This window comes from Pollicipes pollicipes, unplaced genomic scaffold (genome assembly GCF_011947565.3).
Source record: "Pollicipes pollicipes isolate AB1234 unplaced genomic scaffold, Ppol_2.1 Scaffold_3087;HRSCAF=3621_pilon_pilon_pilon, whole genome shotgun sequence".
Lineage (NCBI taxonomy): Eukaryota > Metazoa > Arthropoda > Thecostraca > Pollicipedomorpha > Pollicipedidae > Pollicipes > Pollicipes pollicipes.
Window position 1 is genome coordinate 91,547 of NW_023596225.1, and position 21,843 is coordinate 113,389.

The 21,843-nt window shown below is 53.5% G+C and overlaps 1 protein-coding gene across 1 annotated transcript; it reads left to right on the forward strand.

Annotated features, from left to right (window-relative positions):
- Positions 1 to 8,126: 8,126 nt before the first annotated feature.
- On the forward strand, positions 8,127 to 20,507 carry LOC119090315 (uncharacterized). Its single transcript, XM_037213100.1, has 9 exons — positions 8,127 to 8,258; positions 10,759 to 10,963; positions 14,540 to 14,717; positions 16,218 to 16,302; positions 16,940 to 17,003; positions 17,911 to 18,024; positions 18,243 to 18,401; positions 19,636 to 19,815; positions 20,036 to 20,507. Exons 2-8 carry the CDS (start codon positions 10,763 to 10,765, stop codon positions 19,777 to 19,779), a joined length of 945 nt encoding a protein of 314 aa, XP_037068995.1. The 5' UTR covers positions 8,127 to 8,258; positions 10,759 to 10,762; the 3' UTR covers positions 19,780 to 19,815; positions 20,036 to 20,507.
- The last annotated feature ends 1,336 nt before the right edge of the window (positions 20,508 to 21,843 follow it).

Sequence of the window (21,843 nt, forward strand, 5' to 3'; positions counted from 1 at the left end):
ACTGATGTCGAATAAATCTCAAAATCACGCATCAGTCACACATGTGGTCCTGAGAGATTTTTTCTAGTTATTGTGCTTTCTTCAACGAGGAGAGTGTCATGGTGCCTCATCAGCCTTTAGTGAGAAAAAGCACGTTTTTATGTAAGAGTTGTGTATGTCATGTGAGCACATAATACTATTATACTGATAACCCAGTGTCTTATTTGGAAATCTGTCTTGTTTGGAGCGAGCTGCAGATGTCAGAGAAGTGTTCTGAGTTCAGTGTGAATGACTCGTACCCTGTTTTGAGAGGTTGGGTCTCAATCGACCGTGCACTCATATGCAAAGGAAGCACAAATCCGAACATGGAGCGAGGTAGCGGTGGGGATTTCTGTCCCCGAACAACCCAATCCTGTTAACTGCTTTTCTGCGTGGTAACCTCACTGTTCGGCGCTTAGGCAGGCTGCCGATTTCAGCAGCATGAAAAACACCGCGTTTATTGAACAGCAATGCAAGGAAGGAAAATAAGTTTTAGTAAAACTTTTTCGAACAAGTGCGAGCCATATTGTAACGTCTTTCGAGGGCGACAACTAAGCGGCGGTGTGGCTTTGACTGCCGCCTCTGGGACATTGTACCGTTAGAAGCAATGTCCTCACCAACCGCATCGTGACATACATAGCACATTGTCATTGCATTCCACATGATGCTGTGCGCTCACGCACGGCTTGTGTTACAGCAGCATGTGAGTCAATTTGGCTATCGTGATGTCAAATCATGCATGACATTGTACTCATCAATGCCTGCAAGTGCTTCGGTGTGGAGGATCGAACTTCCAGCTTCCTCTGTCAGCATCGCACGCGTTTCACTTGGTGAGCACCAGTACTTTCAAAAAAAGTTTCAAAGAGTACTATCATCTGTAATATCACTTTACGAACTTGACTGAAGCGCCCTTGTTCCTTCAAACCATCGCCGTTCTTCATCCACTTTTGAAACTATTCACTCCACGCTTTCAGAATTTTGGTTTGCGTTTCAAATAACATCCGCGTCTTATGTTCCAAGGACCCAGTCCTTTTCAGAGCACCCATCTGGCAAGCAGCCTCTGCCCGACCCCTGTAGAATCCGTCGGGTCAACCCCTGCTGGAGGACCGCTTCAGCATCCGGCGCAGTCAGCAGCACCCCGCAGAAACCCGACCCGGGCCCATAAATTGTGTCCTGGTTGTGTTAACAAGCCGGCGGCCCACTTGTAGCGTGGCCGGGGGCGGCGGCGCCGTCGGTGGTGCGTCTCATTAGGCGCCGCCGGTGCACATTATCCACGCCTGATTGGGTGACGCCAGCCGTCGGCACCGGCGGCCGGACGGTCCCCCTGGCCGACCCGGGAGACCGCCGGCATCGACGCCCCACGATTGACCCGTCGCCGTCGGGATCCGGTCGGGGGCGTCGGTGCTGGCGAAAAAGCCGACCGGAACTCGTCGGCGCGGCGACGGAGAAGACGGTGCCGGCAAACAGGAATGGACGGAACATCGGCGTAAAACTCTACTGGTAAAATTCCCGCAAACCGCGCAGCGTGATAATTGTTGCTCGAAGTGCGCCCGGGTGGCCGGTTGGATACCCTTCGCTCGGGTGGGGTGGGGGTGGGGGGTCAGTTTGACCCCCTGAGGTCTCAGGAACTAAGAGAGCTAGAAATATCAAATTTACAGGGTGTGTTGACCTGTACGTGAGCCCACTTAGGTAAAAGTTTGAGACTCCTAGGCCAAACCTTTGCCCTACCTACTTAAACCTATAACTTCCTGACCTTTAGGTCAAATGAGGTCAGACAAGGCCAAATTCCAGGTTGGTCTCCAAAGTGCCCCTGGAACCTAGATAGCTGTTCTAAGCAAAAATTCGCTACCTCATCTAAGGTTAGTGACCTCGTTCGACCTTTTGCAGACCACGGTAACCAAAATCGTACAAGACCGCTTTGAGTTTTGCATTTGGAAAAGCGACAAGGATTGTGGCAGGCAGTATGTCCCTAAAAACTTGCTGTTGACGTGGGCCGTTCTAGGTCAGTGCCATGTTCTGACGTTTGATAATTCTATGGAAGGTGTATAATGCGGTTACTGTTGTCAACAAATTAGAAATGAACACCATAATCTACCCCATACAGCAAGCCCTAAAGTAATAAAACAGGTTGTTTGAACTTGGTCTAACCTTCATACTTGATCTTAGGTCAATGTAATTTGTTCATTCCATTGTTTTGTTCCTCAAGAAAGTATCTCAGAGGTGTATGGTTTCGTCTAACCATCCGTTGTTGGAGCGGGCTGAGCGATTCCCTAGAAATGGCGTTCGCTGAAACCATGGCTTGACTTTGACCTGTCATAAGTCAGCGACCTTACTAGGTACATCTCATTTGTTGTGTCAGACAATCCGCTATTTAATTGCCTACAGCTATGCAAAATTTGGCGCGGCGTAGCCGCGCCATTCGGAAACCATTCCGGAAAACCTTGGGGGGTTAATTTGACCCCACCCGAGCGCGTGTCAACACATAGTCTACACCAATTAAAATAGCTGAATATCTGCATAAAACCTCGAGTATATGAAATACGAGAGTCTACCGCAAATAAAGGCTGTACGATCGACGGTGGTCTGGTCGTCGAGTCGTGGACTGGCCTGACCGTTTGTAGGGTATTAAAGTTCCGGACAGCTGGGAGATGCCTTGTCCGGACAGTGGTCTTGCTCCCAATAAAAATTGCACGCACAACACTGCTTCTCACGCGTCCACCGTGAAGGCGAAGGCGCTGTTCCCTCCCGCGGCACCATAAGGCGCGCTGTGCGCCGTCCTCGCCGCCCGCTCGCGTCGGAAACGTCGGTCAACGTTGTTCGGGAATGTGGTTTGCTTTGACGCCATTCCATCATCATCTCCGGACATCTTTAGCCGCTGGCGACTTACGGGCATCACATGTGTATCACATTCATGGAAACTGTTTTCATTGCCCTAGCTCCCCGTATGGGATTGCTGAAACGTGCGTAAAATATCATGGTCAAAAATGCATTCTCCTAGTGCAGTAACCATCGCATGCAATAGGGCCAGCACTGAGCCTTAGCTAGCGAGGGCTCTCGTGCGAGGCGGCAGTCTGTTGGCCAGTTGGCGGAGTCAGCCTGAGCTCCGACAAGCGGGGAGCCTGCTAACCGGCTTTGTCTCTGGCGCGGCCTGCGTGTCCATCCGCCGGGTCCTCTGAGCGGAACGGCCGCCCCGCGCCAGTGAAGCCGTTCATTTCCAGTAATCGCTTTATATTGGGAGCGTAATCAACTGAGATTATCTTCTGGGGGCTTCCCGGCGCTGCGTCATCGGCTTACCTTTTGTTGGGGGTGGGGGTGGGGGTCCGGGGGGGGGGGGGGAGAGGGGGAGCGGTCCGGCCAGCGGCAGCTGAGCACTCCGCCTTTACCGCGCACTGCCAATGTGATCCCCGGCATCAGTTCAGGGAGCGAGCTTGTCATCGCCCATCGCCACCGCCCACAAGCCTGAATAGCTGGCCTCCTGGTATCTGCGTCCGCTTCTGGAGAAACCCGGCGGTGCTTGGGCAGCCTATTTAAGGCATGACTAGCGCATGATATGTGCTGTAAAGAGATGCATTGAGCTAGAAAGTGAGATAAAATGGAGCACGTATAAAGGGGATGACAAATCTGAAAGCCCCCAAGCTAAACAGAACCAGACATCTGTTCAACCTCTGTTAAAGTTGTTAAGTCATCAGACGGCAAAGTGGTCTGAATGCGTCAGTTGTTTAACTTTGCCGGCAGCAAATGTTTGTACTGATTATATACTGATGAGTCTCCGAATGCAGATACGCATGTGGCTGGCAACACAGCGATGCTCTCCGTCAGAATGCCATTGGACTTAAGCGAACAGTCGGCGCACTGGTGCGGTCTGGCATGTTTCACAGGTCATGCATCGGCTGCGGCCGGTTTGGTGTCCACCGCACCTGGCGTGTGACGATTTATCAGTGACTCTGGCGCCGGCGGGACCGGGCACACACGCACCGAACGGACAGCACCGCAGTTAGCACGCCCGTGTGGCAGACGTCCGCTTGGTAACCCGCTGTTCTGTCTGTCGGAATGATAACTTAGTCATGTCTGGGTCTGTTCGTCCACGCAAGCCCTCTGTCTCTCTGTGCCCAGGTCCGTCTGGTGTGGCCCTGCGTCTGCCAGTTGGTCCGTCTGGTCTGGCCCTCCGTCTGCCAGTTAGTCCGTCTGGTCTGGCCCTGCGTCTGCCAGTTGGTCCGTCTGGTCTGGCCCTCCGTCTGCCAGTTGGTCCGTCTGGTCTGGCCCTCCGTCTGCCAGTTGGTCCGTCTGGTCTGGCCCTCCGTCTGCCAGTTGGTCCGTCTGGTCTGGCCCTCCTGGTCTGCCAGTTGGTCCGTCTGGTCTGCCCCTCCGTCTGCCAGTTAGTCCGTCTGGTCTGGCCCTCCGTCTGCCAGTTGGTCCGTCAGCACATCAGATCGTCAGCTGACGCGCTCACTGATAGACCGCTCTCCCTGCTGGTATCCCACCCTGTGTCCGTTCGCTGAGCCTTCCGTCCGTCCGTTCTTCTGTCCATCCGCCCGTCCGTCCGTCCGCCCGTCCGCCTTCCGCTTGGTAGTTCACTGCATCCACCCGTCTACCCCCCATCCGTCCGTCCGTCCGCCCGTCCGTTCGTTCGTCCGCCCGCCCGCCCGCCCGCCCGTCCGTCCCTTTGTCCGTCCGCCCGTCCGTCCGTCCGTCCGTACGTCCGTCCGTCCGTCAGCCTTCCGCCCGGTAGTTCACTGCATCCACCCGTCTACCCGTCCGTCGACCACCCCTCCGTCAATCCGTCCGCCCGTCTGTCCGTCTGGCCACCCGTCCGTCGGTCGGCGCGCACGCGCCGGAAGCGGCCCGGGCAGACGGACGCCTCCCACGCGACAGGTGCTTCCGGCGTCAGCTGGTGCGGCGGCGCGTGCCTCCAATCTGGGCCGGGCCGGGCCGGCCGCCACTTCCGTCGGATGCACGCCGCGCTCCGCAGAGGCGCGGCCCGTGACCCCGACCTGACCCTCGGCGGCCAGAGGAACTGGGGGTGGGTGGGGGTCAGTGGGCCACTGTCGACAGGCGGGGCAGTAATTCTGATCCGCACATCTAGCACGCCGTTGGTTTTTTGAGAGCGTTGATTGCTGCGGGAGGGAGCCGTTCACGACGCCCACGGCGCCTCAGAGCTGCGCCTGCAAGATGTTTGGTGCTTCAGTCGCACGGCCGCAGACGAGTGTTGGGTTTCTATTGTGATGAGTGATGCATTAGTTCTGTGCAGTGTTTCCTCGCAAACAAGACCCAACTGCATCGCTTAGAAGTTTCGTGGCGCTTCGCACACTTGATTGGAACTGGCTGATATCGTCACTAGCACTCGTCACTTTCGTGCGTCAGATTCGTGCTCGTCAGATTCAGCATTGTCTGGGCTCGTTACTTTCACCACACAGATGGAACCCTAACATGCTGGAATGAAAGTGTCCAGCCACATCATGGACACCTGATCTTTGATTACATATCGTCGGATAGCGGGTGTCGCCGACATCTGGCACATGAAAGAAAGGCGATAATCTGTCTTTAAATCTGGCAACGCCAGTCACTTTCTTAGATGCCGCGGGTCTGCTACAAAAAAAAGAATTATGTTTCAGTTCCCCGAACGAGCCCAAATGGTGATCATGTTAGCATGCACCTGGACACATCGAATAACATGGAGATAATCCGGCAGGCGATGTAATTTTTCAGATAATATCGGGTCGCACAATGCAGAGTTCATCAGCCAGTCTGGGCACCGCATCTCTATGTCCAGGTGCCGGCGAGCAGCCGCCGCGCCAGCAGTCCGGACGAGTGGTCGTGACCGTGACCCCCTGGGTGACCTTGAATCGCCCCCTAGCCGGCTGACAATAAGACAGGTGCAGACCAGGATGCGCGGAGGGAGGGGAGGGGAGAGGGGATTACGGAGCACTGGACACCGTCGTGTTCGGTTTAGGCGAATGAGTGTGTGCGCCAATAGACGACATAAGCCCATACACGGATTGGATTAGACAGGGGTAAGGGACGACTATGAGTGAGAAGCCTGGCTGTTCACAAAGTGTGGACAAATAGAAGAAGTGTGACTGTCTGAAGGTCAGACACATACATGGAAGGCTAAACCTCGCCCTGATTCACCGTTTTTCATAACCGAACTGATGGGAGAGGGTCAATGCTTCCCCCCCCCCCGGCCCTTCCCAAACTAATAAGGATGGGGCCTTTCGGAAAATCGCTGGCTGGTATCAGTTAAATCTGGTGATTGGAAATAAGTCTGATATTGCTAGGTCAATAATTGGATCCACTATGCCATGTCGAAGGCAATTTTTTCTGATAATCGAACTATTTTAGGTTTAAATGTCAATATTCACGAGACCTTGCCTTGTGTCAGCATGAAGCTTACACAGACGTGTTTATTGCGCAATTCTGAACACAATGAAATTTAGTTTTGTGTATTTTGAGCATGTGTTTATGCTGCAGAGTTGCGTTACAATAACAATGGCGTCCTCATCACGCGCGACCGGCGGGTTCGTCGGTCGCTGCCCGTCGGCCGTAATTCTCCGTGCAGTGTTCCTGAAAAGCAATCCCTTCTCGGGAAGCAGCGATGCTTTAAGTGTGTTTTGGTGTTAAAGCACGTCCAAGAAAGGATCAGAGGCTCCTGAAAATTTTGTTCCGACTTCACGTACAGGAGAAATGTCCTTAGGCAACATTCCGGGGGCTGTATCGACCCCCCCCCCCCCATCTCAAGGCGAGCGAGTTAAGGCTAGTAAAGGTTCTATGGTGAACCGAATAAATAATGCAACATTTAGAGGTCTCATTTCGCAAACATTGAAACGGCTTTTCTGATACCACTTGTTGCCACCATCAACGAGTGGTTGTTCCAGTTGGTCTTAGGTGTGTGCCACATAAAATGTGGCACACACCTAAGACTTCTTCCGATAATCAATGCGTGAAGTTCTGATTATCATCTTTGTTGCCGACATACCTAAATCAAACTATTGCTGGCATTTAGGCACAACAAGCATTGTTTACACCGCTAGAGAAGATGACGCTCTACTTTATGCCTTCTTGAGTCAGGCCAGTCAGAAGTCACCATTTGACCCTCTCACCAGAGTGCTGCAGCATTGTTATAGACGGAAGAGCGGGGAATGCGCCCATACGTGTCATGACACCGCCAGCTTCCAAGCATGCTCAGCATTCTTGGAAACACTGAATGGCGACGCATGGAAAGAATTGACTCCAAAATTGATTGAAGTGACACCCCACTACCTGAGACCTTCCTTCACCAATGAGCGTCTCTACACCCGTGCACACGTGGTCCAAAGTTACCTCGCTGTGGAAGACATCTCAGATTACAGGTTTGGGATAAAAAAGACAAAGAGTCAAATGCTGAGATCTTAAGTAGCTACTTAGATGCTAGATGAATGTTTTCCCATAGTTACTAAGGCACGAACCTTCCAGTGTTAGGGAGTACTAGTGCGAATTCAAGCTCAAGACCAAGACATGGGTCTTACACTGTAAAGCTCTCTCCTTCTTGCGGCAAAACGGAACGGTGTTTGGTACGTCTTAGTTGTGAGGCGGTGACAGGTGCTAGTCACCCTCGCAGGCAAGATGAGCTCGCCCGCGGGGCACCGAGACGACCGGACAGTACAGTAACAGCTGGATCGAAGCAAGAACCTGGTCTGTGGCCATAGCGCCTCGTCTAAAAAGGATATAACAGTGCTTTCATGCACTCAGCCTCAAAGGCCGATAATGGCTTGCGCGATTGCGTCCGTAAAAAATTGGCCGAGACCAAATGTCCCAATGCGGCGCCTGCACGGCAGTCTGGCAATGGTCGCTGGTCGGCAGCAAACGACGCTTACCTAAACGCTCTGCACTCCGTCACGACCACATTCAGCTCTGGGTCGGCAGCCTGCAGCCGGTCAAAGGCAGGCCGGTCCGCTGCTCTAATGGCATTGCCGGGTAATTTTCACCGGTAGTCCGGCGTCGCTTCTGCACGATGGGACGCCCTCGAAGCCGGGCTGCGCTCCGCGGCCAGCCATTGGTCCGCGCTGGTGTGACGTCACAGGCCCGCGTACGCGGCACATAATCGCTTCCTGGCGAAGCAGTGGGCAGGCGGTGACCGGCGCGGGTGGTGCATGGGATAGGTGGCTGTCGGAAACCGGGCGTACGGGGTGTCACGTGACGGCCCGTGCGAGGTCACGGGGCGCGAGGAGTTCGACGGTGCTGATTGGTGGTCGTATATCTTCCAGGTGAGTTCTGGTTTTTTGGTTTGCGACTTCCCGGAAGGTGAGAAACGTGAACCCTCTTGGTCCGAGCATGTTCCCAACAATTGTATTGCCCGTGATGATCGGAGGCGTATCTTGGTAAGCAATCATTCATGACACATTGCCATCATATAACTCTGAGGAAACCAAACGACCAAGTGTCATCAATTCACTTGAAAGGAACCACGAGGTCAAGAAACATACCCCGTCCAGCGACCCGGCGACACCCACTGGCCAGGGGCCGTACCGGTCGGTTGACAATGTCAGCTGAGCAGCCCGCCGCCCAGCAGCGCCGAGGCCAGGGCCGGTCAGAGACCCGCCGCTTAACAATGGAGACTTCAACTGGGCCAGCGGAAGCGACAGCCGGTAACCGCCACAGGGAGCGAGGCACGAACACCGACGGCCGACCGCTTCCGGTGAAACGGCGCCCCTCACCGCTAGAACACTGGCGAATGATTGAGGACATAGTTGGCAGTAGCCATGTTTGGAAAAAGTCCGAAGATTTAGTACATGGGCTCAAACGTTCAAGCTTTCAGGAGCGTCGTTGCTTTGATGGTTGTCCCGCAGTTTGATCACTACCACTCACGGCGGTCCCGAGCTGCAATAGCTCTGCCTTTTGATAGGTTATCGACCATATTTTCTCGACTTTGCGCGTTTTTAAATGGGCGTTTATCAACACCGTCGATAAAGACACAAACCACGAATCAAGGGTGCTCTTGGATCGACGGTGGCAGCCGCCATAACTCACGGAATCGATCTTCAGCGTGTTCAAGGTGGTTTCGCTCATGAAGTGTGAACATCAAATGGCTATCCCGTATATCATTGCGCACACAATGCTGGCAGGCCACACTGCAAGCTGCGTGATTCTAATTCCAGCCGCCTTCGTTGAGCATACAAGCGATGCTGGCATTGTCTAAAAGATAACATTGTTAGCGCCAGACAATGCCTGGCGGAGAAGATCCCGGTGATGTAATCTCCAAGGTCAGACGCATTGACAGCCTGCTTCACGGTGAATGGACTCGTGCTGAAACCGCCTGCATCAAACTTGAATGCCTGCCTTATCAGCATTGTTCATGTGCGCTCTCTATTCAAATTTACGACTCGAAATGCGCGTCTTGTTTCTGTATCGGTCCCTTTTGCTTTCTTCTCGTATATCCTCTAATTGTGTTGCATGCCCCCTATCAAACGAACAAAAGTAGCTCACTGGGCTGGTGTGCGCTCCCCGCAAGGTACCCCGTCCAGAAATGTACGCGTAATGGCCGAGTGGTTAGCACCTTCGGCTCCCACATTGGGGCCCAGGGTCGAATCCCGGTAGATCCATGGCTCCTGAGCGCTAATAGGACCTCTGCAGTCGCTGACGCTTCATAAATATTGCTCGACAATGTGCGTCGTATTCCTAAAAAAATGAATCGATAGCTCTTTTACGTAGTTCCTTTCATTAATTAGCCCGGCGCCCCTGACGTACATATCAGATTACCACGTTACCTCGATTCTTGATTATACAGCTTATGCCTAACCTCACTGCTGTGGGCTTTACCCTTCCTCACCCCTCTCCCCCACTCTCCCCCTCCTTTCTCCGATACTTCAGTAGGACCTCAGGTCTTGCTCTTGAGTAGCGTTGTTGATCTCTACACGCTCTTACCAACCACCAGCGCTGCGCATGGCCAGGGCTTGAAGCGGAACACCCAGTCCCTCACCCTCCGACCGGACGTCCCACGGTCGTCGCAATGAACGGCCAGGACGCGGCCCACGGCCTTCCCGCCAACCGTGGGAAAACAGATCAGTCCCTTCCGGCGCCGCCTGTCCACGGCCGGTCGTTCTCACGGGCCCGGCTCGTCCCGGCCCTGGTCCAGGCGGAGCGGGTGTGGGGCGGCCAGCCGGAGCGGGTGTGGGGCGCCAGCCTGGACGGGGTGTGGGGCGCCCAGCCGGAGCGGGTGTGGGGCGTCAGCCGAGCGGGTGTGGCGTCAGCGAGCGGGTGTGGGGCGGCCAGGACGGAGGGGTGTGGGAGTCAGCCTGGAGCGGTGTGGGGCGCCAGACGGAGCGGGTGTTGAGCGCCAGACGGAGCGGGTGTTGGGCGCCAGACGGAGCGGGTGGGGGCGCCAGCCGGAGCGGGTGTGGGACGCCAGCCGGAGCGGGTGTTGGACGCCAGCCGGAGCGGGTGTTGAGCGCCAGACGGAGCGGGTGTTGGGCGCCAGTGGAGCACCTCGCCGGTTATGGCGTCATCGCAGGCGACGCGCACCTGGAAGTGGGACGGCGAGATGGCGGAGGCACGATTGCCAGTGGCTGAGCCAGAGTTTCTCTTCCTGTTCGTGGCTGCTGCTGTAACAGCAGTGTCACGAATAACAGACCGTGGGAGCGTGAGGCGAGGTTGACTTGTACGAGTTCTAGGAATGTGCATAAAAAGGCTCCAACCAGTGGACAACCGGTCAAACATGTCAGTCGCACCGCTTGAATTTACGGTCGATGTGTTCGTTCTCTTCCACAGGGTCATGCTGAAGCACGTGCAGATCAACCCGCCGCGGTCCTCGCTGATACGGTCTGGCCAGAAGGCGGACACTCTGAGCATCAACTCCACCATGAGCTTCAGCTCACTGCACGAGCCGGCTCTGTCGTCTCGCTCCTCCTCCTACACATCGCTGAACGAGACACAGAGCAGCACGGGCAGCACCAGCGTGCCGGCCACGCCCACGGTAAGACGGAGGTTTGAACCAAGCCTCTGACCACGCCCAGACCCGGTGACGTATTCAACTTGAGGACTGGCACCTGTTGCAGATAGGCTCCTACTGCCTTATCGAATATTAACGCGCATCAACATGCTTGTGAAGAAATGTCTACAATTCAAAGGGAATGTTTGAAGATATTCAGGCAAGCATCAGTTATTATGGGAAAACTCATAACTATTGAGGTGGTTTTGAATGTAAAAGAGTGTTTTAGACACCAAATTTTCACCCTGATAAATATTCTACTAAATACGGCATCGTTTGATTGTGTCATGGAACGTTTTCTTATGACGTCAGAGTCGCTGCCAAGCTGAACGCATCAGAATTGCCAGCGCGGTGTACGGCTAATTAACCTGTAGTACCTTAACTCGCTGCAAGGTACCTCATTCATTTATGCGTGCGAACCAAACCTACGGTCGTTGTGTGAGCTCGTTTTGGCACTTTCTCGTGGTGTTCGTGTCTTTTGTCCGTGATGGAATGAAGTTACGGCGCTATTCTTAAGCTAGTCTCTTCCCAGCCTCATTTATGCCAAACTAATAGGCCTTTCCAAATGCCTGTATTATTTACCACAAACGCGGTTCGTGTTCAAAACTAGTACTTAACGCGCCTAGCTAGTTGAAAGCTAACTGCTGTCCGTTGATGTGATGGCCGTGTATACGTGCTCCAGACACGAATAACTCGACGGTCACATTCCTCTTGTGGCCATTGAGTTCATCTTGACGTTGAACGCAGTATGGGAGGCGTAATTCGTTTGACGTTCCTTTGACGTCATGCCTGCCTAGTTGACTTCAAATTAGGCGACACGAAATGGTCTGCAGCACTTAACGTACTCCTAGCTCAGAAGCAACAGAACTTGTAGTCTGAAAAGAGGCATAGCTATGATTGATCTAAAGAGAATAATACGGAAAGGGGCTATCTAAGCTCAAAACCACTTAAAAAAAACACAAGGTTCTCTTCAAGAGTTCCATGTAAAAAAGAAGCGGACAAATACAAGTAAATAGCGATGTTGTCGTATGCCCTATTATAAATTTCACGCCTAACGAAATCCTGCCTACGCCCCTATCCAGACGTGGATCAGGCCAGGCCGCAGCCGGACACAGAGTTTCACCAAAGACGATTGTCGCTTCCCCTCTATCAGCGGATGTCATCGCCCTTTTCCGCCGGCCTTACGGGTCAGTGTCTGTGCATTCTCCGAGTGCAAGGCCGGCCTTACGGGTCAGTGTCCGTGCATTCTCCGAGTGCAAGGCCGGCCTTATGGATCAGTGTCCGTGCATTCTCCGAGTGCAAGGCCGGCCTTATGGATCAGTGTCCGTGCATTCTCCGAGTGCAAGGCCGGCCTTACGGGTCAGTGTCCGTGCATTCTCCGAGTGCGAGGCCGGCCTTATGGGTCAGTGTCCGTGCATACTCCGAGTGCAAGAGCACAGTGCGAGTCATACCCCTTGCTAAGGGCCATTCTGATCACAGACACAGCGAGCCACCGCCCAGCGGGCCGCTCAGCGGGACGCCGCTCAGCGGGCCCGAACGTGCGACTATTTTAATCGCGTCACATTGCAGCGGATGTTGTTGAATGGACCGGTTCACGATGAGAGGCTGCTCTCTGGTCATCACTTACAATGTGGCTGACTGGGCACATTTCACGTTGCTGTTGACGGCAATGTGACCTTATCAGCAGATGCCCGACCTTGATTTGGCTGTGGTTATGAACAATTTGAACTCTCTTATCTTTGAGTACTCATTTCTGCGGGCTGATCAAATGTTGGCATGAAAGCTGAGACGTTTGTTGATGCATTCGTTGGAGGAGACCTGCTTTATTTGTCTACATCATCAGCATGACAGAGCTGGCTGTAAAACAACGTTGTAGACGTAGCGCCGGCAGACATAAAGTAATGGGTTGAAAAGCTGAAAACCAAACTCAACAGCGCAACAACTTATATTTTTCATTGACTACACATGACACCTTTTGCTTCCTTGTACAGAATAGAACTAAGGTCTTTACACAACACCAAAAGGTGCGAGTGGTGTCCCGAACACGACATCCTCACCAGCACCATTCTGCCGCACTGATTCTGCGTGCGCATCAGTCTGGCTCCGGTTCGCTGGGTCACGCAGCGCAGGTGACGGTAGAGTTTTAGTAGCAGCCCATCGATTAGACAATGGCGGCGGAGAACCAAAAGAATGACATTTTTCACACTGATTGCGATTGACACGCGCCTATTGGATTTTATGACCCCTTATTGGGCTATACTTACGGGCTTAAGCCGTCCGTAAATATCATCTTGAACGCGTTCGGAGTACTCTTCCCCACTCACACGAGCCCTCTCTCCGGCCAAGGTCGTGAGCGTCGCAACCCCTGAGCGTCGGAACAGGTGCGAAACCTCTTTACGAGATGAATATTCACAAGCTATGAGCCTGCGGTTGCCGCTGGTTTCCGGCCGCTGCATGCTTCGGTTTGTCCCAGCCACTAAACGGCATGGCTCGCTGCTGCGGCACCAGCTCGCTGTTTCCTCGAACCCTGGCTGGGAGGGGTCGGAGTCGGGATCGTGCCGGGCCGCTCTCAGTATGGCCGGCGACCGCTGCTGACCACGCTGGACGGACCGCAGCGGGTCTGGAGCTGGCGGCGGCCGGCTGACGGCAGATGGCCAGCGTCAGCTCCAGGCGCAGCCGGCAGGATCAGCCGCCTCCCCGGGCATGGGATTATCTCCAGGTGTAGTTGGCAGGATCAGCCACCTCCGCCGGGCCTGGGATTATCTCCAGGCCAGCGCCAGCTCCAGGCGTAGTCGGCAGGATCGGCCGCTTTCTCCGGGCCTGAGATCCTCTCCTGGCCGGCTGGCAGCTGGCAGCAGCTCCAGGCGCAGCTGGCAGGATCAGCCACCCCCCCCCCTCCCTCCCCCCGGGCCTGGGATTATCTCCAGGCCAGCGCCAGCTCCAGGCGCAGTCGGCAGGATCAGCCGCCTCCCCGGGCCCGGGATTATCTCCAGGCGTAGTCGGCAGGATCAGCCACCTGCCCCGGGCCTGGGATTATCTCCAGACCAGCGCTAGTTCCAGGCGCAGACGGCAGGATCAGCCACCTCCCCTGGGCCTGGGATAATCTCCAGGCCAGCTTCAGGTCTCTCTGCCAGGCACACCGGCGTTGTTTTGGCGGTCGCCCAGCTGTGCGGCCCGCGCCGGCCGGGCGGGTGTACCGGCCGGCGGCGGAGCGGCCCGCTGTTGGCTGGCCAGATGGCCTGCCTCCCAGTGTCATCCTCACGCGACTGGCGCCGTGTGGGACAGGCCTCTGGATGGAAACGACGCCAGTCAATGTCCAGTTTGCTGGCATGTGTAATGTGGAAACTTTGGGACCGTGGAAGACTCGTGCTACCGTGGTTCCATGTTTAATGCAAGACATTAACATGACTTTTTGCGTCGATATTTATCTCAATATACGGTGTGTGATGTCATAGACGAATAGATTTATTTTCCGAGTGGTGGATGATGCACATGCTTTGCAGCACCCGGCGTAAATGGCCAATTGCGAGCGAGTCTCATGCCGTCGACCGACAATTTCAGACGACGGTGAAGGTGTACACGCGCTGTCTGCGGCCTGACCTCGAGTACAAGACCATGTGTGTCAAGTACACAACCACGTGCCGGGACGTGGTGGACCAGCTGCTCAATAAGTACCGCATGAAGCACCGCGACCCTAACCTGTTCTTCCTCACCATGGAGGTGGCCACCAGGAGCACAGGTCAGTCGAGGTCGCCACAAGAGCGTCGGCTCGTCCGGCTCTTTTGCCGGTCTGGCAAACATTACAGCAATGAAATATTCAAATCGTGATCAAAATGCATATCACGCAAATGGTAGCATCATGCATTTTAGTCTCATGCGCAAGGTGCCTTTTTCAAAATGGATGCTAGAATCAAAGCGTAAAAAGGTAGATCGCACTCGAACAATATGTTACGTGGACATGTTAGTTGTCACTTTGCCTCATCGTTAATGTGTGTTCGAGCCTGACGGGAATCGAACAAGCATGCTTTTTGAAGTGTTTAGAAAGCGTTCGTGATACACATGTCACCGCTACGGGACTTGGTAAAAGATCGTGCCAGAAACCCGGATATGACCTTACATTTGACTCGCGTATGGTGTCGCTTGGCTCATTGAGATGCACCACGGGAGTAGGGCCGGGTCCTACTCGCGTCGGAAATGTTTGCCGAACGGGAGGGGGCACAGACTCCGGGCGTACCCCCGGCTGCCGGGGTGTCACGTGCCGAGGTCACGGAGCTCGACCTCAGGGTCAATGCCGCTTGGCCGGCGGACTGGGGCTTCCTTCCGCCTGCCATGTTCTGGTCTGAAGCTTCAGCACGGGATTACCGGCTACTATAGAAAACGGCGCCCGTTAGTGGATACAAGAAGGCAGCGGTGATAAGAGCCGGAATAACGAGAATGCACAGAGGCGTCGGATTGATGGAATTGGGCGACATGCTGAGCACATTACACTCATAATTGCTGGTTGAGCGATCTGATACGTCTGCAGACGCCTGTGCACATTTACAGACACGTGTCACAAACGCCACATGCCGTATAAAAACATCTTGGGGCGGAAGCTGAAGGATGATAAATAACTGATAAAAATACAAACAGGTTCTTATCCATCTCGGGTATGATCTGGTTAGGTACTGCACGTCCCTCCCCCCCCCCCCCTCAGTGGCCCTGTTGGAGGAGACACTGCCAGACAATATGGGCGTTGTGAGACGATTACGGGTGACACCTTCGTGTGACCCTGCTGTCGGTGCGTGCAGCTGGCTCATCGTGACCGCGCGCGTTTCCGTCGTTGTGACGCAATATTCGGAGTGATTCAGTGCTGCGTGCTCGCCCTAATCGGCACTACTGGTCTGCTGCCTTCTTGTGCGGTGCTCCACTGTGAGCTGCGGCGTTGCACGCGCCATGTCATGCTGCTGAAATGATGACGTCTCTTTCGAAGCCGGGAGAGCGACAGCTAGCATCGTGTAAACTCAATTAAGGTCATAGTCGCACCACTAAAGGATGGCGGACAGTCTGTCAGTGCTGGGCTGTGCGGTGCTGGACTACTTCGGCCGTAATCACGTGACCAGGGGTGTGACCTGCCTGCTCCCCGGTAAAATGATTATAGCGCTCCATACAGTTCATACCGCCGACTACCACCGGACACCGGGAAATGGAGCATGCCCCAATCACGACAGCGGGGACTGAGCGGCTGCGTTATTGACAGGTGCTTCTGTGCGGACGATCCTGGTGCTGGATGACGACTCGTGTCCAGCCCAGCTGCAGGCCTGCTACCCGCGCGCCGACTCCAGGTGAGTACACCGCACTTCGCTGAATGTGGGCACCGCAGCGCGGCGCGGGGTGAGCGCCGGTAGCCGGCACCTGCTGGCCGCCGTCGCGTCAACGTCACGTCACGGCTCCCACGCCGCGTCACGTCCGGCCAGCAAGTGGGCCGTGCCATGCCGTGCGGACGAGGCCGGCGCGCGCGGCCGGCGGCGCTGCGCGTGCTTACAGTGGTCGCCTGTAGTCCGCTGCGGCAGTGCCGGGCCCCTGCCGGCGGCGATACGGCACGAAAGCGAGCGCCGTTATGTGAGGTGGCGAATGAGGAAGTAGTGCATGGGACGGGCGGTGTCCAGCTAACGTTACCGGTGCGGTCTGGGCTCTTTGTTGAAGTGATTATAGATATTGGCGTCGGCAGTGCCAGACAATCAGTTCTAGTCGGTGTTATTAGGCGCATTGGCACGACTGATGGTGCCAGGACAGGCCATGGAAAGAGTGTCTGGCACTGGCATGGCCGTGAACAGATCTGTCAATCGTGACCCTGAGTAATCTGTGCACATGTCTTTAGACCCAAACAGCGTTCAAAATAGCGCTGATTACCGGTTGTCTCCCGCTGAGATGACGAGCAGCCGGCCGGCCGTCACCGCTGCTGGTTTGCCTCTGCTGCAGGTTCACCGTTCGCATGAGGCGAGGCGGCCTGGTGAAGGTGTTCGACAGCGTGCTCATGGCAGGGGTGAGTTAGCATGGCGACCGGACCTGCCCACCGGCACGGTCGTGTCGGCAACGGTACAGCCGCACGCTGTTATTACCTGGCGGTTTTAGGAGCAGTACTGCAGATTGTGGCAGGCGTGCTCGTCTTTCTAACACCGTCGCCGTAGTATGGAGGCTGAACCCGGCCCCAGCGAAGTACGCTGGCAGCACGACCGTTTCATGGCATGCCTTTTCTTCTACCAGCTTATGATGATGGTGATTTGGGGTCCCAGAGGTTGTATGCAATAATGGCTCAGCATTCGGGGATCTTAAGATCAAATTTTATCCTGCCGATTTCGATGAAGCCGGCATGAAATATCAGATGGTTGCTTTACCTTGCGCCGATTCAACGGCGATTTTCTGTAGAGAAGCCCCACTCTCGCGGCGGGCCGGGCGGTGTTTCCATGCACGGTGCGCTGATAATTTTCCGACTTTTGTGGTGCGTCGTCCGGTCTCCGCTCGAGATCGCGCCAGCCCATAACTTTTCTTCCATTTCCCTGTGTAATATGATGAATTGTCTGCAATCATTCGACGCATGCTATCAGTGTAATCCGGTATTCATATTCTTGACATTTCCTGCAAAAAGTCTAGACACAACATCAGTTTAACTAAAAATGCATTCATTATTGTTACTGAAGCGTCTGCGTCTCGCTACTTCCAATCACAAGATGTGAAATGCTTAGTGGAAGCTCAACTCATAGCGCGTAAATGCGCATCTAGTAGATTTCTAGTATTATGCTAAAATTACCGGACGTCGTTCCACCCGGCTTCTATTATCCTGGGTTTAATTGGCACGTCAACACCTGAGAACCACACATCGCATGTGCGCCAGTAATTTGTGCCGCCGACGGCCGATCTGATCACACCATTGTTTGTTGTTTGCTTTGCAGTCTAAGTACAAGAGCCTGCTGATCTCGGAGAGGACAACTGTTGACCAGATGATCCAGTTGTTGCTGAACTGTTACAACTCCTCGGAGGGCGTCAATCTCTTCGGCATTTACGAGGTACGTCTGACTTCAACAGCGTTTGATTGGGATTTAAATCATCTGCCGAGTAGTTCTAACACATCAAGGTTATATTTGGAGCAGTCTCTGTGAACCGCTTTGCATTCTACCGATGTTGCGATACACACTGTTCTTGCACTGTCACTCGACAAGCCACTTCTAGTTCACCTTGAAACTGCCCCGCCGACCGCGCCTGACTTCCCGCCTGTATCTCACAGGTGGGCCGTACAACGGGCTTCGAGCGCAAGCTGCATCCGGACGACCGTCCGCTGCTCATACAGCAAGAGTGGGCCTCCAGCAGCGACTACAGCTTCGTGCTGAGGAAGCGGCCGCCGGGCACACCACGCATCGGACGGGACTTCCCCCTCAGGCGATCGGTGAGTGACCCTGAGCTGACCTTGTGGATGGCGATTACCTCATCAGCAAATGAGAAGTGGTCTTGTTTGTACTTCAGCTTCTCGGGGGTGTGCTTGCTGCGCAGCCGTTCGATGAGATCGTAACTCAGGTGACATCGTCTGAGTGGGCCTGATTCTCATTCGGCCTGACATGCTGTCTGCAACGTCACCACCCCCTTGCTGGTCACTGCAGAGTTGTGCAGAGGGGGTACAGTTTGTTTGTGGACGGGAGTCGGTCTCGGCGGCCTACCATTTGTCCTGGCCCGTCAGTAAGCTGGAGCCGGCAGCGGCTGAGACGGACCAAGCTGTTGCAGACGATCCGAGGACGATCCGGCGAAAGGCCGCAGTTGTCCTGACCCAGGTCTCTCTATCAAATGTATTAATAAGCAAAAAGGGAACATCCTCTTTTAGATTCGTACATCTACATTATAGCAGCAACAACCCTTAGTGATGTCGGAGTGTAGACCATTAACTATTGGAAACATCGGAATGTGCGTTGTTAAATATTTTCTGTGAAATCAAACCAGCCCAAGTAGGCGCTCTTGTCTTGTCTAGTTCCCGGAAATGTCCTCAAGACCACTTCATAGGGACCTTTTGCCCATGCACATCGCTGACGCGGAGCCAAGTCATGCACGTATGCCTTCACCTCGCTTCTCATGAGATCCACACCATCGCTCGTATGCCTTCACCTCGCTTCTCATGAGATGCACACCATCACTGCGCATGACCTTGCTGTAATGCTGACCGTTTGAACATCTTGCTCAGGCCCTGTGAAGAGCTGAAAACCTTACTCGTAACCCACTGCGCGGATCGACAAGATCAAGCGCGTACGTGTCATGGCGTATAAAAAAACGCACACACATGCCTCAGTATGTGCAGAATTCCACCAAAAAAGTACATTTACCGTCCGAGACTGCCAAAAGCTGCAGGGCAAAGGCTTTCACTATTGATCAACGGGGTCCTTTGAAAAAATCAGGCACATTGGAGGGGTGGGCGCCACACCGACCTCTTATGAAGAGAGGTGGGGTGTGATGTTAAGCGCTGCCATACCGCCTGGGGGGGGGCAATTGTTTTGTGCAACTTACGCACTATACGCTGCGGCGGTAGATGACTCGTGAAAACCACGCTGCCATGCCACCAAATCACCAGTGACACATGGAACTGTGTCACTGGTGGCAGGAAACATGCGGTTTCTGACGTTCGGTTTCATTCGCAGTTCCTGCAGTGGAGCAGGAGCAGGGGACTTGCTCGGCCCGCCCTGGAGTCCGGCGGAATGGAGGATGTGCGCTCCTCGGCTTTCCACACCACCTCTCTCTCGTTGGCACCCTGCAAAGACTACGAAAGCTTTCTCTACATCTGAACGGCGAGACTTAACTCGCGGACGTAAATACCAAAGGTACTTTTCATTGTTTTTGTTGGGCATTTTGAACAGGTATGGCACACTCGAAGAAAATGCAGCTGTTCCTTTAAGTAAACACCTTTCGAATATGCATGTACAATGGTAAACATTGTGCACCCTTTAACGGCGCCAGCATTGCAGATTAACGCTTGCTAGATCACACACATTGACATTGTTTTTGTCAGTTTGGTCAGTCACGAACTCACCCTTTTTCCAGAGTCTGCTTCTGTTCACCGTGCACCCCGGCCAACGCCCGTCACGACTGCTGTCTGGGCGAGGGATTGACCAATGATCACGGCGGGCGCACAGCGGCATATTTTTGTAGGCGGACGAGGAAAACAGTGTTGGCTTTGTCTTTGTGACCTGTAGCCCGTTTGTGATGTTAGCTTCGGGGGTAGGTGAGCAATGGCTCTAGCACTGTCAGATGCTCCTCATGTGGTGGTGTGTCTGAACGATGAAGTTTTTATCGCAGATCATGACTTAATTGAGGCAGTACTGTCATGATTTCGTTTTCAGGTGGTTCCCATACACAGACTTGTTGCCGTGCGTTCAAAAGTTCCGTTTTGAGGCCTGACCCGTTTTCTGTTTTATGTGCCTTGTTTGTCATTGTCTTATATCTAGTCAGTGAATGAAGTGTAAGTTATTGACGTGTGTAGGAACAAAAATATACCTGTAAGAACATTTTGCAACCGGTAGTTTTATTAGACTATTATATATAGTATTCAGGCACGTCGTGAAAGAATGATTCATTGTGTCGGGGAAACTTCTGTCACGGATATGTCGATTTCAAACTATTTGGGCCCATGACTTAACAGGGCCGAATTCTCTACTCAGAGCGTGGCCCAGAGCCTTTTTGTGACCTCGAATTATCTATCGCACGCCTTAGGCGTGTTCGCAGTTTTGAGGGATCCAGGGATTGTCCGGATGCTCCCAACTGCCGAGGATCTCGAGTCCATGACGCCGCCATTGAAACTGACTATCAACGTGCGATTTTGAGCGGTTGTCAATGACGTCTTCAGGGGTTTTTGCATTGTGCACTTCGCATTTTGCATTTTTCTTGCACTTTGTGTCGCTGATCGAATTCTTAAAGGGAAAATTTTGGCCAGCAGAGAAGCGAGACACCAAACAGTATAAAATGGCAATGGATTCCATGCCTAGTGGGGCAATTAGGTCCTGGCTTCGATGAGCGAATCACCAAAAGCCTTGCATATCGCCGAAGTTTTCAATATCATTCGCACCGGATGCCTAATTTTTGGAATTCCAAAGTTTCAAAGCTTTCTTTATAGCTGATACCATTCTTTTGTGTCGTAAATTGGTACGCAACTCAACATATTTGATATGGATGCATATCACACACCCCGCTCTGTTGCTTTCTTTCCATTAGATGCAAGTGAGGGAGTGCGGTGGTGCCAGTAGTGACTGAGGTTTCTGAGGTTGTTTGTGATAGATATCTGATATAAAATATTTGACATGTTGGGCGACCTGATTTTTAGACGCTTTTAGAGGGACAGCCGGCTCATCCTCTCACTTAGGATCGGATGATGGACAGGAACTTCTAGGGACTGGCGCTTCTAATGCGCACACAGTTAAAATACTCACAACATGGCATTCGACCAATGTCAGGATAACTGGTACCCAGGGATGTCACCTTCTAAAATCGGCTGGGGGACTCAACCAAGAAGGCTGATCTAATTTATCCCAAAACCCGATTTCTCCCTGGATTATGTCCACTTGAATTGGCGTCCTCGATGATAAAGTTTGACAACAACAAAAATTAACAGACAATATTTCGTAGTTTTAAAGCTACTTTTCTGTGGAGTAATCACATCCCGTACATCCCGTTTCAAGTCAATGTGCACTTTGTTTTTCTGAAAACTTAGATTGGGATGTAACTCACAGAAAAAGCATCTTAGTAAATCTTAGTTAACGGTCACTGATGACCAATGTCGCTAATCTTGTTGTATAGCCACATCAACCACAAGAAAACGTCGGTTCACTTTTCTCTGCGCCGCCCTGTACTTTTAA